Source organism: Adiantum capillus-veneris, chromosome 12 (assembly GCF_014529385.1).
Source record: "Adiantum capillus-veneris isolate H3 chromosome 12, ASM1452938v2, whole genome shotgun sequence".
Classification (NCBI taxonomy): Eukaryota; Viridiplantae; Streptophyta; class Polypodiopsida; order Polypodiales; family Pteridaceae; genus Adiantum; species Adiantum capillus-veneris.
Genome location: NC_140942.1, coordinates 73,200,016 through 73,213,205, shown reverse-complemented (window position 1 = coordinate 73,213,205; position 13,190 = coordinate 73,200,016). Strand labels below are relative to the sequence as shown.

General features: G+C 40.8%; 1 protein-coding gene across 5 annotated transcripts in view; it reads left to right on the top strand.

Annotated features, from left to right (window-relative positions):
• LOC147445949 (uncharacterized) overlaps window positions 1–12,780 on the top strand; it is a 55,791-nt gene extending 43,011 nt beyond the window's left edge. For 2 of the 5 annotated variants that reach the window (XM_086525272.1, XM_086525276.1), the window contains exons 13-14: window positions 2,776–2,846; window positions 12,510–12,780. In XM_086525272.1, coding sequence (XP_086381398.1) covers window positions 2,776–2,844 — 69 coding nt within the window. In that variant the 3' untranslated portion in view covers window positions 2,845–2,846; window positions 12,510–12,780. Of the gene's footprint in view, window positions 1–2,775; window positions 2,847–3,369; window positions 5,530–12,509 lie in introns of those variants that run through there. The other 3 variants (XM_086525275.1, XM_086525273.1, XM_086525274.1) reach the window with 3 other exon arrangements.
• Window positions 12,781–13,190: the final 410 nt, after the last annotated feature.

The window sequence follows — 13,190 nt, the reverse complement described above, 5'->3', positions numbered from 1 at the left end:
ATTGGGTCTTGGCAACATTTCGTACACTTGGGGCAGCCATGGGCATCACCCACAACGTCTTCTTTGCGGATAAAATCTGCAGCAGCATCTTCTTCTTGCAAGAACTGATCTCCTCCTTTGAGTGAGGGCATGTGATGCTTTTATAGCTCCATGGCCACGGCAAAGATAGCAAAGCATTGGCTGCTCGCGTAGAGATCGTGGCCGTTTTTCGTGTTTTTTTTTTTTGTGGGCTCTTCTGCCAGAAAAAGAGAGAAAAATCGTTGGCTGGTTTTTACTGCTTTATCTAATCATAGGCTGCCCACTTATTAAGTGGGCGGCCGGTCACCTTTTAAAAATGATCTGAATCTGTCCAAAAACTCAATAGAACCTTATAAGTTAGAAACAATGCTTTCACAACACTTCCCAAGCCTCCCTGGATGCAATCACATGCACAGTTGCAATGCAGACATAGACTTCCTCGCGGGAAAGCATCTGCTTTCTCGAAAAGCAATCCCGCTTTCTCAGAAAGCATTTGTTTTTCCTCAAAGTTTCCTCTGAACCCATCTTCATTCAAGTGCTTGCTTTTCCTTGTGCACAATTCTAACACAGTTTGGAATTTCCTCCTGACTATGGATATTCCCCTTCCGATGCACCTGTCACCTACCTTGTGACGCATCAGGAATACCCATCACCTAGTCCTTTCCTACCGAACTTACGGTACAATCTCCTCCACGATGCTCTATGTCACCCATCCTATGACGCATCAGAGATGTCCGTGATGGTCGGATACGTCTTTTTGATGCTCCCCGTCACCCATCTGATGTGACGCATCAGAAGTACCCGTTCCTGGTGGCCTTACAGATATTCCCGTTCTGTGCTCCCGTCATTACTTGAATGACGCACTAGGAATACTTTGTACTCGGATGTCTCCAGTGAGAAAAACCCTCTCACTTAAAATTCCAATAATTCATTTAGAATTACAAGCGAGAAAACCCTCCCACTTATAAATCTAATAATTTATTTAGAATTATTTTCCTGTCAGATAAAGCCAATTTAGCAACAATGGCAGCCTAATGCAGCCACATTCTTGGCCATAAAGAAGCGCCCAAGATCTTCTAATTTAAGCCGCAAAGCTGTGTCACAGGCTCGCCCCAAAAACCTCTTTCATCTCAGTTTTGGAGGCCAGTTTACGGCCTTGCTTGCAGCTGGAGAGCCATCCAAACAAACCTTAGTATCAGTATTTTGTAAGCTTCTTCATCAGCCCTCTCTATTGAGCAGAATCATTCAAAGAGTGGGAATGTGCACACGATCGGTTGGTGCTCCACCATCACTCAACACCACTGCTAGACTACTACAGATCTCTAAAAGATGCCACTGAAAATCTGTTATTAGCCCTGGAAATCTCACTGTAACTGCTACGCGATTACCCAAACTACGTAGCAAATCAGGGATCTAGATCTAGCTTCTTTTGTGTCTTCCTCATCCTTAGCTGTCCGTCTTGGCTCCTTTCTCCGCTGAGATGTGGGCTTCTTTGGATGCTAGCTTGCAGCCGGTGGTGATGATGCTTTGTCTGGTTGCCTATTGTTTGGAAGCTACCTGGGTTCCTTTCAACGCTCTCTTTGGTTGTGTTTCTAGCTTACGGCTGCGCCTCAGCTGCCCGTGGCCCTTTCATCTAGTGTTTCTGGCTTACGGCTGCGCCTCAGCTGCCCATGGCCTTTTGGCCCATTTGTACGTTCAATTTTGTACTTCCCAGCTTTTGTCAGCATCTGCAAGTTTTCCAGTACTAGTAATACATAACTGGGTTGAGATTTCCGAGGTCACATACTCTGTTCGAGGGTTCTGCTACTAATCTGGTCATCATTATCACACATTTTGGCTTCAGACAAGGCACTCTTGATATGCTTCCACCCATTGTGCATCGGTGGGTGGAAGTACTAGTAATACAGAACTGGGTTGAGATTTCTGAGGTTACATATTCTGTTCGAGGGTTCTGCTACTGATCTGGTCGTCATTATCACACATTTTGGCTTCAGACAGGGTACTCTTGATATGCTTCCACCCACTGTCCATCAGTGGGTGGAAGCATATCAACAGAGGGATAAAGTTTTGTTAATGATTTACAACATTACACCATGGAATATTGGAGGGCTTGGTGTGCTCACATCCTTGGCTCCTCCGACATCTACCACCTTGAGTGCTATCTGGTCAGAGTTGATGCGTACTCTTTGTTGCTAGTGGGATACATTGGTAGGCTCCTCTAGGGTAGCAGAGCAGCGTAGACACTCTTTTCTTTGGCTATGGGCGCGGTCTTTAATATTTTTATTTTGGATCAGGGACACATTACATGGCATTATGCACCTCCTTAATGGTTTATATTGCATTCTTCCTATATGCCACCATGATGTGTAGCTAGCACTCACATTGTACTCTAGTTTGTACTTCCTCTAGGAGATGGACCCATTGAGCATCCCCAGAGGTCTTGTACAGAGTATATAGCTCTTTTGTGGATCCACAGAGAGAGAGAGAGAGAGAGAGAGAGAGAGAGAGAGAGAGAAGAGAGAGTGAAATGTTATATTAACGTCTTCAAAATGCCAAAATGGCCTATGAGACCAAAAAGTTACAACACGAGGAAGCTGATACAATGTTGGAGTACCAAAAATAAAAAAGGTACTGAAAAAGGGGTACTATAGAATCCTAAACCGCTAGATGTGAACTAAGCAGCTAGCTGGAAATTGTGTAGGATATGAGAGAGAGAGAGAGAGAGAGAGAGAGAGAGAGTTTTGTATACCTTTTCAGGTAAAGAAGATGATGCTGTATGCGGCAAGTAGATCAGTGAAGGAGTTAACACATTTGACATCAGCCTGATAGTGAGTTTCTTTATATTTCTCAATTGGTTTCAAGTTGAAAGTTTTTTTAAAAGAAAAAGTGTAGGAGCTTAAAGTTTTTGTTTCAATGCTTTGCCCAAAAGTGCTCTAAAGATTGAATATTAGCTCTGTGGGCTAAATTTTCATAGGAAAAAAGTCCCATTGTGTATGCATGCATGGGGGTGGGTGCATACATGCATGTGTGTGTGTGTGTGTGTGTGTGTGTGGAGAGAGAGAGAGAGAGAGAGAGAGAGAGAGAGAGAGAAAGATTTTTTAACCTCTATGTGAGGCCGAAGTGCCTAAGAGACAAATATAGTTTACATGTGTATGTCTTCCATTTATCGGAAAAGACAAAACAATCCAAACTTGTACAAAATAAAGAGAAAATATTGGTGTATGATGGGATCTATGGGGGGGAAGGATGGAGCTCTAGTACTAGGGATGCTCAATGTAGTACAACCATGTAGATGCATCAAGCTAGCTAGCTCCATCCTGTGCTAATAGGGGTTGTAAAATGTGGTACAAGGGAAGATCGGGAGCAAGGGTTCCTCGGATGAATGCAGCTGGGTGGGCCATCATCTGGGCTCGTCTCTACTCAGCAGCTGGACGCTCTCGGGTGTGGATAATCTCGATCTGTCTGTGGTGGAGTTTTGGGGCCTGCATCCGGTAACACCTGGACGTCGTCTGGCCCGGCTCATCTCAGCCAGCAGTGGCTGGAGAGTCACTCCCGGTGGATCTGGGAGTGGAGGAGGTGTCGTCCTCTGGAAAAAATCTATAAGCTGTGATTGTTTCCCCTACTTGTCTCTCTGTATGTGGCTGCATTAGTGTATTTCTATGCCTCTGTATCTCTAGTGGGTAACGCCGCAATTGTCTCTGATCTTGAGAATGCATGATCTCGCAAAGTGTAGGTTGCCCTCTGATTAATGACTTGAATCTGCCTCTAATATCATCATAAGCTTTGCATCTACAAACAAAATGTTCCTCACTCTCCACCTCTCTGCATGCTCGACAGACTCTCTCCTCCTTGGGAATATCATGAGCTTACCACATTATCTCTAGTCTGTGTGATGATACTTCGAGCTAACCAATCGCCACCTGTGAGCTGTTTGACGTGTAGGTGTCCAGATAGCGTGGTCACTGTATGAACCCGTCGTGGAGTATGGTAAGGAAATGATCTCTGCAATGTGACATCTTCCGTTGAAGGGAGATGTGATCCAAGTCTCTCTGGTTAGCCAGAGATCCTGTCGAAGCACTATGTTTCTCTCACTACGTGAGAGATGAACCTGGGATGAGTTGGTTGGGGTCATACTGGAATGGCGGCAAGCTCTCAAGATCAAGGCCATGTGCTCTAAACCATGCTCTGACCTAGATGTACCAAACTCTACCATATCCAGACTCTACTATCTAGATGGCCGACTCAAATGCTCGCCGTGTGAGTTTGTTAGCCGGGAGCTCTCTCACTCTCTGGATAAAGCAGACCGTCTGAAAGAGTGCCTCCACAACCTTTTTTTTGTTGGGGGGAGGGGGGGGCAACAAGCTCTGCCCTGATGATGTCCTTTGGCACTGTGTGCTTGTCTCGAAAGAAGCGGGAGACCATATATACCTGTGGTCTCTTGATCCATGCCCACTGGCTACCTTTATGCAGGGCTCCTGAAAGTGTATCTGATGACATATTCGCTCTAACATGGCCAAAGATGCATATCCACAGGTGAGTCTATCAGTGGCAGCTTGAGCCATGGAGAAGGGGCCTTGTTTGCTAGTGAAGGTGACTCCCAGATAGACATAGGAGGTGACCACCTCGACTGTACTGCCTCTTGCTGTAAATGTTGTTGCTCCCCAAACTGATTTGGACATGTGGAAAATCATGACCTTGGTCTTCCCAAGGTTCAGTGTCGGTCCTTTGTGTGTACAAAACTCATCCAAGGCACTCAAATGGCTCTGTAGACCCTTTGGTGACTCTGAAATCAAAACAATGTCATCAGCATATAGCATAATGTGGACTGGAGTATCAACTCCTGTCCCTCCCGCTTGTAAGATGTAGTCGGAGATTTCATCGATGTACAATTCAAAGAGGGTCGGGGAGAGAGAGAGAGAGAGAGAGAGAGAGAGAGAGAGGGGGGATGAAATGTTATATTAAACATCTTCAACAGACCAAAATGACTTATGAGACCAAACTGATACAATGTTGGTGGATCTAATACAATGTCTGGGTACAAAAATAAAATTGAAGTAAAGTGAAAAACTAAAATCATCATCATCATCAATACCCGAAGATTCCTGACATTGGGCGTTGTCCGAAAAAGTATTGTATCGGTCATCGAAGAGCTTCGTCAATGTCCGCCTCTGTAAATAGTCGTACTGGGTGTCTCCCATGTCGTGCTAGAGTGGTCCTAATCCTCTGATGGAGCCTCCGTTGATGAGAGAGAGAGAGAGAGAGAGAGAGAGAGAGAGACCTCACTGGCGCTGCCACTTGCGCTTCTAGAGAGAGATTGAGAGAGAGGCCTTGGTGGCGCTGCCCTAGAGAGAGAGAGAGAGAGAGAGAGAGAGAGAGAGAGAGAGAGAGAGAGACCTCATTGGCGTTGCCCCTTGCGCTTCTAGAGAGAGAGAGGGAGAGAGGCCTTGCTGGCAGAGAGAGAGAGAGAGAGAGAGAGAGAGAGAGAGAGAGAGAGAGAGAGAGAGAGAGGAAGAAGAAGAGTATTTTAACGTCGTCGGAAACTAGAGAGAGAGAGAGAGAGAGAGAGAGAGAGAGAGAGAGAGAGAGAGAGAGAGAGAGAAGCAGCTCTTCCTGTGTCCCCGCCTCCAATTGAGAGAGAGAGAATCTCCGTAGGGATCTTTGATTATGCTTTTTTTTAGTGTGGCACAGACATACTTTGGGTGTAGGAAAGGCCTCTTCTTATCCTCACGCATGCACACATCAAAGCATGGTTAGGTGGTACCAAACAGCAGTGTCATTGACACTGTTTGGAGCAAATGATAATATTGGTGACTAAATTATGCATTGTTACTAGAATATTTAATACTTCTCAAAGAGCTCGATCCCTTTGAGTAGTTTAGACCCATATTTATGCATTGTTATTAGAATGGTAATATTGGTGACTAAATTATGCATTGTTATTAGAATATTTAATACTTCTCAAAGAGCTCGATCCCTTTGAGCAGCTTCAAGACTTTTAGACCCATGTTTGAAAGATATAGTTTTCCTACTTTCCTACAAATGGTATTCTACAAGTGATTTTATTATTTTCACCTAAATGGTAGAAAAATGGTACCATCTAACCATGCTCTCTCTCTCTCTCTCTCTCTCTCTCTCTCTCTCTCTCTCTGTAACGTGTAGGGACAATTCCAAGAGGGATGCAAAGTCAAAAAGACGAAAGTCTATATAAAGTTATTTTTCTAGGTTCTATTGTGACTTTCGAGCCTTTTTAGTGTCTGCTAGAGTTTTAGATAGTTTTATGATATGTGCCTTTTAGTTTCTAGGATATAGATCAACCCCTCGTTAAACATGACACTTAGGAAACTCGTAAATGTCCTTGGAAATTTTCAAATTATTTTGCTAACCAATGAGGTAGAAATACGTATTTCAAAAAATTTCTTAGTTTAAATTCCACGAAGGAAAAATTATTGCATGCTAAAGGTTTTTGTGACCATCACTAAAATGGGGAAATCCAATATAGAGATTTGAAACACACGTCCAATGTATGAAAGGCTTTCTATGTGAGTCTTGGAAGATGTGTGCTTCAAACATCTTGTAGAGAAAAATGTGTAGAGAGATTCTTTTATACCGCTCATTGATGTCACGAAGAGGTTTTATTTTATTGGCATATTTCTAGCATATACCCATGTTTTCTTTTTTTTCTTTTTTTTTTTGGGGGGGGGGGGCAAAACATTTGAATGGTTAAAAGTGTGAATGACATTAATTTTAGTGCTTGTTTTACCCGATGATGATTGATTGATAAATATGAGGTTAAATTCACATTGTAGTGATAATGACCATAGATTCAAATCTTCCATCATGTTCGAAGGATTTCTTTGTAGCTAGTCACTGCCAATGATTAGTTTCACATTGTAGTGATAATGTCCATAGATTCAAGTCCGCCATCATGTTCGTAAGATCCTTCTCTTTGCAATGATTAGTATGTCCCCTTACGATGTTAAACAAGGTTGGGATACTAGTCTTTAAAGATCTCGGTGTGTTAAGGCCATCTCGAGTTACTATGGTAAGCATTTGGATCATAGGCTCTAGTACTGCCAATGTTTTTTAAGAGCATGCTTGTGGGTAATGAAAATATTCTCCCCCAATCGAAGGATGTAGGTGGGATACTTCTTCGACTGTGTTGCAAGTTATGTGATTGTCAGTGATTTTCACATCGTTTATCTAGTGGAATCAATTCCAAGAATTTGCAAAACATTGACATGGGGAAGGGATTTCATGAAACACTTGATAGTGGTGGTTAATGATTTCATGTGATTGTTAGAGATTTTCACATCGTTTCTTAAGTAGTCAATTCCAAGGATTTGTGAAACATTAACATGGGGAAGGGATTTCATGAAACACTTGATATATGTGACACCATGAGAAGAGATTCGCTTTTGTTATTTGAGAATCTCATGGGTCTCGGATGTCCTTTGCCTAAGGATTAACATCATCTTTGCAACCTTTACTAGGTGAATATGAATCGCTTCTTGATTGATACAATGGAAATCAAACTTTATGCCAGAGTTGCAAAACTTTATGCATGCAAATAGTTGCAAAACGAAAAAGGAAAAACGGAATTTTATGGAATGGAGAATTTAACATGCTATATGAATAATTTTTTACTAGGAGTACAATCTAAAAATAGGCCTTGATGGTGCGGAGTTTTAAAATTTTTGTGCATGTTCATTGATAAGTGCAATCCAATGGTCTGCTCAAATTGGCGCTCTTGGTGAGATCCTAGAATCTTGGGAGTGAAAATGCTTACAAGTGTGCTTCGTTATCTCTAAGTTGGTGTAATCATAGTCTTGACCATAGGTTTCACATCCTTCCATACTGTTTGGGCCCTCTGTGACAAATATCAATAGAATTGTCTACTAACATGTTCAATTGCCTGCCATGTTATGAATGCCAACCTAATTGGTCAATCAATTTGATAGTTTTCTTTGAAATTTGGGCTTAAAAGGACTTCAAAAGTGTTTGGTTATATATGAGTAGGTGTAATGACAAGAGGTTGACCATAGGTTCGAAGTCCTTCTGTGTTAGGTTATGTTCAAATTAGTGTAATGACAATTGGGTGACCATGCCTTCCATTTTAGGTTCTTCTATACCCAAAAGTGGTAGTGCTAATGGATGTTGTATGCCAAATAGTTTGTGTAGTTGCCCAATTGCAATGATAACAATTTTGGATGCTAGGGTGGCTTCAGTGTCCTTGAAATCCTCTTTGATTATTAGGTTCTACACCTGTCATCTTGGCAGGAACATCCTTCCTAATGTGCACCCAATGTTTCCATGGAAAAAGGTCGCGGCTTTCTTGTATGATAGCGGCATGTGAGACATGATATGTTATCTCAATTTGCCACTGTTATAGTATTTGATTGTATATTTAAGTCCCATTAGATTGGAGAACAACCCTTCTTCATAAGCGCACATACTTGGTAGTTGTGGGTGGATGAACAGATAAAATCTTGAACATCCTCTAGCTCTCGTCTCGAAGGCCTTTGTCTCCATGCCTTCATTTGGCAAGCAAAACTCAATGCATCAAGAATTTGGGCGCTATGAAGCTTGACAATATCATTATGCAACAATTACGCTTGTGTTTATGGGTGAATGGAGACCACCAATTTCGTAGTATTGATGCATCGATCATCATCGTCATGGAGTCATTGAGCTTCTCTCCCCATCAAGGCCTTGAAGATTGACATGCAGAATAGGATGTTCATCAAGCAACACATCGTTTTCCATGAACACATGGGTGGATGCATATGGTGGATTGCTCGAGCTTCTTTCATTTAAACCAGTATGGATTGGTAAGCAGAGTGGGATTTGGTCACTTATATTAATACTCGTGCAATCGTCATCAATTTATGGATTGCTCGAGCTTCTCTTTCTATCAAGCCATTATGAATTGGTAAGCAGAGGGATGCTAATCAAGAAGTTTGACGACAATATGGAGTGCGACGATTGTTACTTTCATATCAAAGCTATTGGGAAAGTATCACAAATTGTAGATTCAATATTGTAAAACTTTCACTGCTCAAAAGTTCGTGACGGATGAAACATGTTTTCTTCAAGAATATAATGAATAATTTTCCAAATGAAACACATGTTGGAGGCCAAATTTTCTAGGCTTAAACATTCAAAGAGAAACCATTCGTGGTTTTGAATGATTCATTGTAGACAATTTAACAAGCAAGATGCCTGCGTACATTATATGTCGCACATTGAGACAACTCTCAATTTCTTGTGCTATCCTTGAAGAGATGGTAGCTTGGCATTGCCTTTAATCTTTTGGTGATATTCTTGGTTATATCAATCATTTATGGCACCCCTATTTATTGTAATTTTCCTAGGGTTTGGTTCCTAAGGCTTTTAGTAAACAATCGTAAAAGATTGATAGTGAAAATGCATTATGGCAAAGAAGATAATGTGGACTTTTAAGGTGTGTCGGCCATGATGTTATGGTCGAAAGATGATGGTCAATGCTACTAGCTCACAGTATAAGAAAAAGTGTGTGAAACATGGTGTGTTAATGCTACTAGCTCAGAATATAAGAAAAAGTGTGTCAACGCTATTAGCTTATAGTATGACTGAGACATACAGACACCTACATTTGTGTATGTATACATACACTTATGCAAAGGTATGAAATCTTTTTTAACGCGTTCCCGCTTTCAATTTGTTTTCATTTGTAGGATCTATAGAATATCGAGGTGTTCAAGACTCCCACTTCTATGATACAATTTTTTTATCTTCCTTCCGGCTAACGTGTTCCTTGGGTATCATTTTGAAAACCGTGGCTATTTAAGATTTCTCGGAGAAATCTAAAAGGTGAAATGCTTATCAAAGTTGCTAATCATGCCAAACTCTTAATGAACATATCAAAATTCTATTTCCAAAGTTGACATTTATGTTCATAACAAAGAACAACTCTTATCTTATTTACCAAGAAAGATGAAATTGATATGGTTGCGGATCATTGCTGTGATGTCACCTTCAATGCATTGGCAGTCATTAAATATCTACAAAAGTGGGTCTTTTTTATTTATTTCTTGGTCGCACACAAAAATTCTCCTCCCCACATGCTCCCCACAAATCTTACATTAGTGAAGGTGGTAACTTGGTTCAATTGACTCTTCAAATCAATAGTTTCAGTCTTCACCACCAACGTGGGTTGAAATAGAAAGAGAGGTCTAGTGTACATGGTTAATTAAGGTGTGATCCAAGAATTGCACAAGAGAAGGATAAGTAGAGTGCTAGGTCTCAATTGGAACTGTGCGTTATCATAAAATTGAACTTTTGTGAAGTTGTGGTTTAAGGCTCGATACAAGTTGGAAGTCCGAAGTATAGATTACATTACAACCATGGATTTAAAAGGATTTAAGAAGCTAACTTCTTGCATAATCTAGTCCCTCACACACTTATGCAATAAAGATCGAAGGACACCGTTGAGACTTCTTGGAAAGTCTATGATTGCTTATTTAGCTAATATAAGGAAGATGTTCTCTAATTGCCTATGCACATGCCAGATGACTTGTTTATTTTGATTGGGGGATGTAGTGTCAACACTTTGGTAAGGGGGTCTTGTAACTACATAGGATTGTAATAACTAATGAATAACATAATGGAGAAGGAAAAACGCAAAGTGACAAGTCTCTTGATGAGTTCAAAGGTGCTTGATGCTTGAAACCGAGTTGCTTGATTGCATTGAGAATAGAGCATATAGACCCCTTGCTTGGATACATTGCATGTGGAATTTATGTTCCTTCTCTCTCCTTCCCTAAAGGTTTTACTCTATAGGCATCATTATTTTTCTTCAACAACCCCCTTGATGCCTTCTTAGCCTAGCTCAAGGAGTGCTCACAAGAATCAAGGTTTGTTCCCCTTAAATGCCTACCTAGCTTCTAGCATAGATAATGTACTTAGGATGTAGGTTACAAAATTTATACCCTCTAGGCTACATTTATGCCCTTTAGACACTAGAACATATGACCATCACATATATTTTTGAAAAAGAAAGTTACATTTTTTGGTTTAGAAGATGCAGAAGAGACATTTAAAGATAAAATATCATGGTTGAAATTTGATTCTTTCTAGTTGTTTCCCTTTTTTGTACTTGGATAGTTGTACAATACTGTCATGGCCATTTTTGGTGCAAATAGGACGTGACGTGATCGTAGCTGGTGATCGCTTTGTAGAAGGCTTGTTCAAATTTGTGAATAAATTGCTTTGTTGTTTTGCCATTTCCCTTATGGGGCATTGACTTAGCTACCTGACTCTCCATCTTCAAAGAGTATCCAAAGATCATTGCACATTACATGGTACACGGTTTTCATTTCCTATGTGTGGAAGCCCTTCCCAACTAAACTTGAAGGCAGTGTCAATGATGTCAAAATCCATGAGAGTTATCAGAATCTTACCTCCTCTTCTCTTGGCTACAACGGTAGTGTCTACTCGTTTTTACTAACTTGTTATATTTGTGTGAGGACTTGACTTGGTGTTTGAATGTTTATGCTCATAGGGGTGGTCTTACTCTCACCAAACTTGGTTTTAGGGAGCAATGTGCCCTTTGCAAAACCATACCTTGCAATAATATTCGAATTTCCATAAGTGTTTTGGATGCCGATAGGTGCCTCAATGCACAAATTTAGGGTGAGGTCTGCTCACTGTGGCACTATCAATTCCCACTTTTCCTCTTGTCGGTGCTGCAACCCACGAGTTTTATTGCCCCCCCCCCCCAACAACCTTCTTTGGTGGTTTATCTTCTGTAGTTAGGCTACAATAAGAGGTGTTACTTGGCAATGTGGGCTACTCTTGATGTCGGCAACAGATGATGGTAGAGTAGGTATACGTAAAGGCTGGCAATTTAAGGTAGTGCCAATAGCAGCTGGTTGGAGATTTTGTAGTGTCATAAGGCTATATGGTTGTCACAAGATGTTCAATTGCAATTGAGGGTTTACAAGGCAACCAACATAGCCTGTATCTTGAAAGTATTGTGCAAAGGTGCCAAGAGTTGTAAGGGTTGTATTGGTGCAAAGTTTCCACCGTAAACGATGCTAATGAGAGCCCCTCTGATGAACATCTTCAAAGTCTCTCTCTCTCTCTCTCTCTCTCTCTCTCTCTCTCTCTCTCTCCTTGGGAACTAAACAACACACACACACACACACACACACACATACACTGAATACACTGCTCATGCAAACTAAACACAATTAGACCTCTCTCTCTCTCTCTCTCTCTCTCTCTCTCTCTCTCTCTCTCTCAGAGAATACTCATGCAAAGAGAGATTGCTGAGAAAACACAAGAAGACACATATGCTAAAAGGACACCTGCAACTATAGCACAAACCAAATATATTAAGCAAACAATAAACACACAAATTGAAAACTGTGAAGATGCCAATGCAAACAATTATAGCACATACATGATGATTGTATGTCTTCGTGGTTTGATTTATCTTTTTTTTTTTCCAGGATCCTTGCTTATCTCAAAGAAGACGTTAGAACTCGACTGAGAATGAGGATTATTCTCGTGGTATAAGCTATCTTGTTGTATATTGTACAAACATTTCTGCATATTATGTGAAAGAAGAAATCCCATCAAAGGAGAGTTATATTTAATAAAGAGCTGGTTTTATAGGAGCTATGCAAAATATGAGAGCTTGTGCCTATCTCATCTCTCATGTTGTCTTTCTCTATAAGTTCCTATCAATTTGCAAACAATGATTGCTCATGATGACCTTCAGAGTTCATCCCCACACTTTTGAACAAATTTCTTTTTGCATGGAGAAAATTTATATCCTTCTTTTGACGAATTTAAGTTAAAACTCTCTCTCTCTCTCTCTCTCTCTCTCTCTCTCTCTCTCTCACACACACACACACACACACACACATCCTTTGTGACCTATGTACATGAAACTTTCAACTCTTTGACTCATTATGATCCCAAAAGGGATTTTAAAAAACAAATAATCAAGGTTGCATTTGTGTAAGCTCAGGGAAAGACCAAACCATTGGTGCTATTTAAGTCTTTTTTTACACGTGTAGGGAGCTCTAGATCCTCTCTTCACTACTATTTCTTTATGTACCTTAAAGATTTCAAGATTTCAAGCATGGAGAGGGCTTCCACGTGTTAGCCATTGGTTTTCTTAAAAG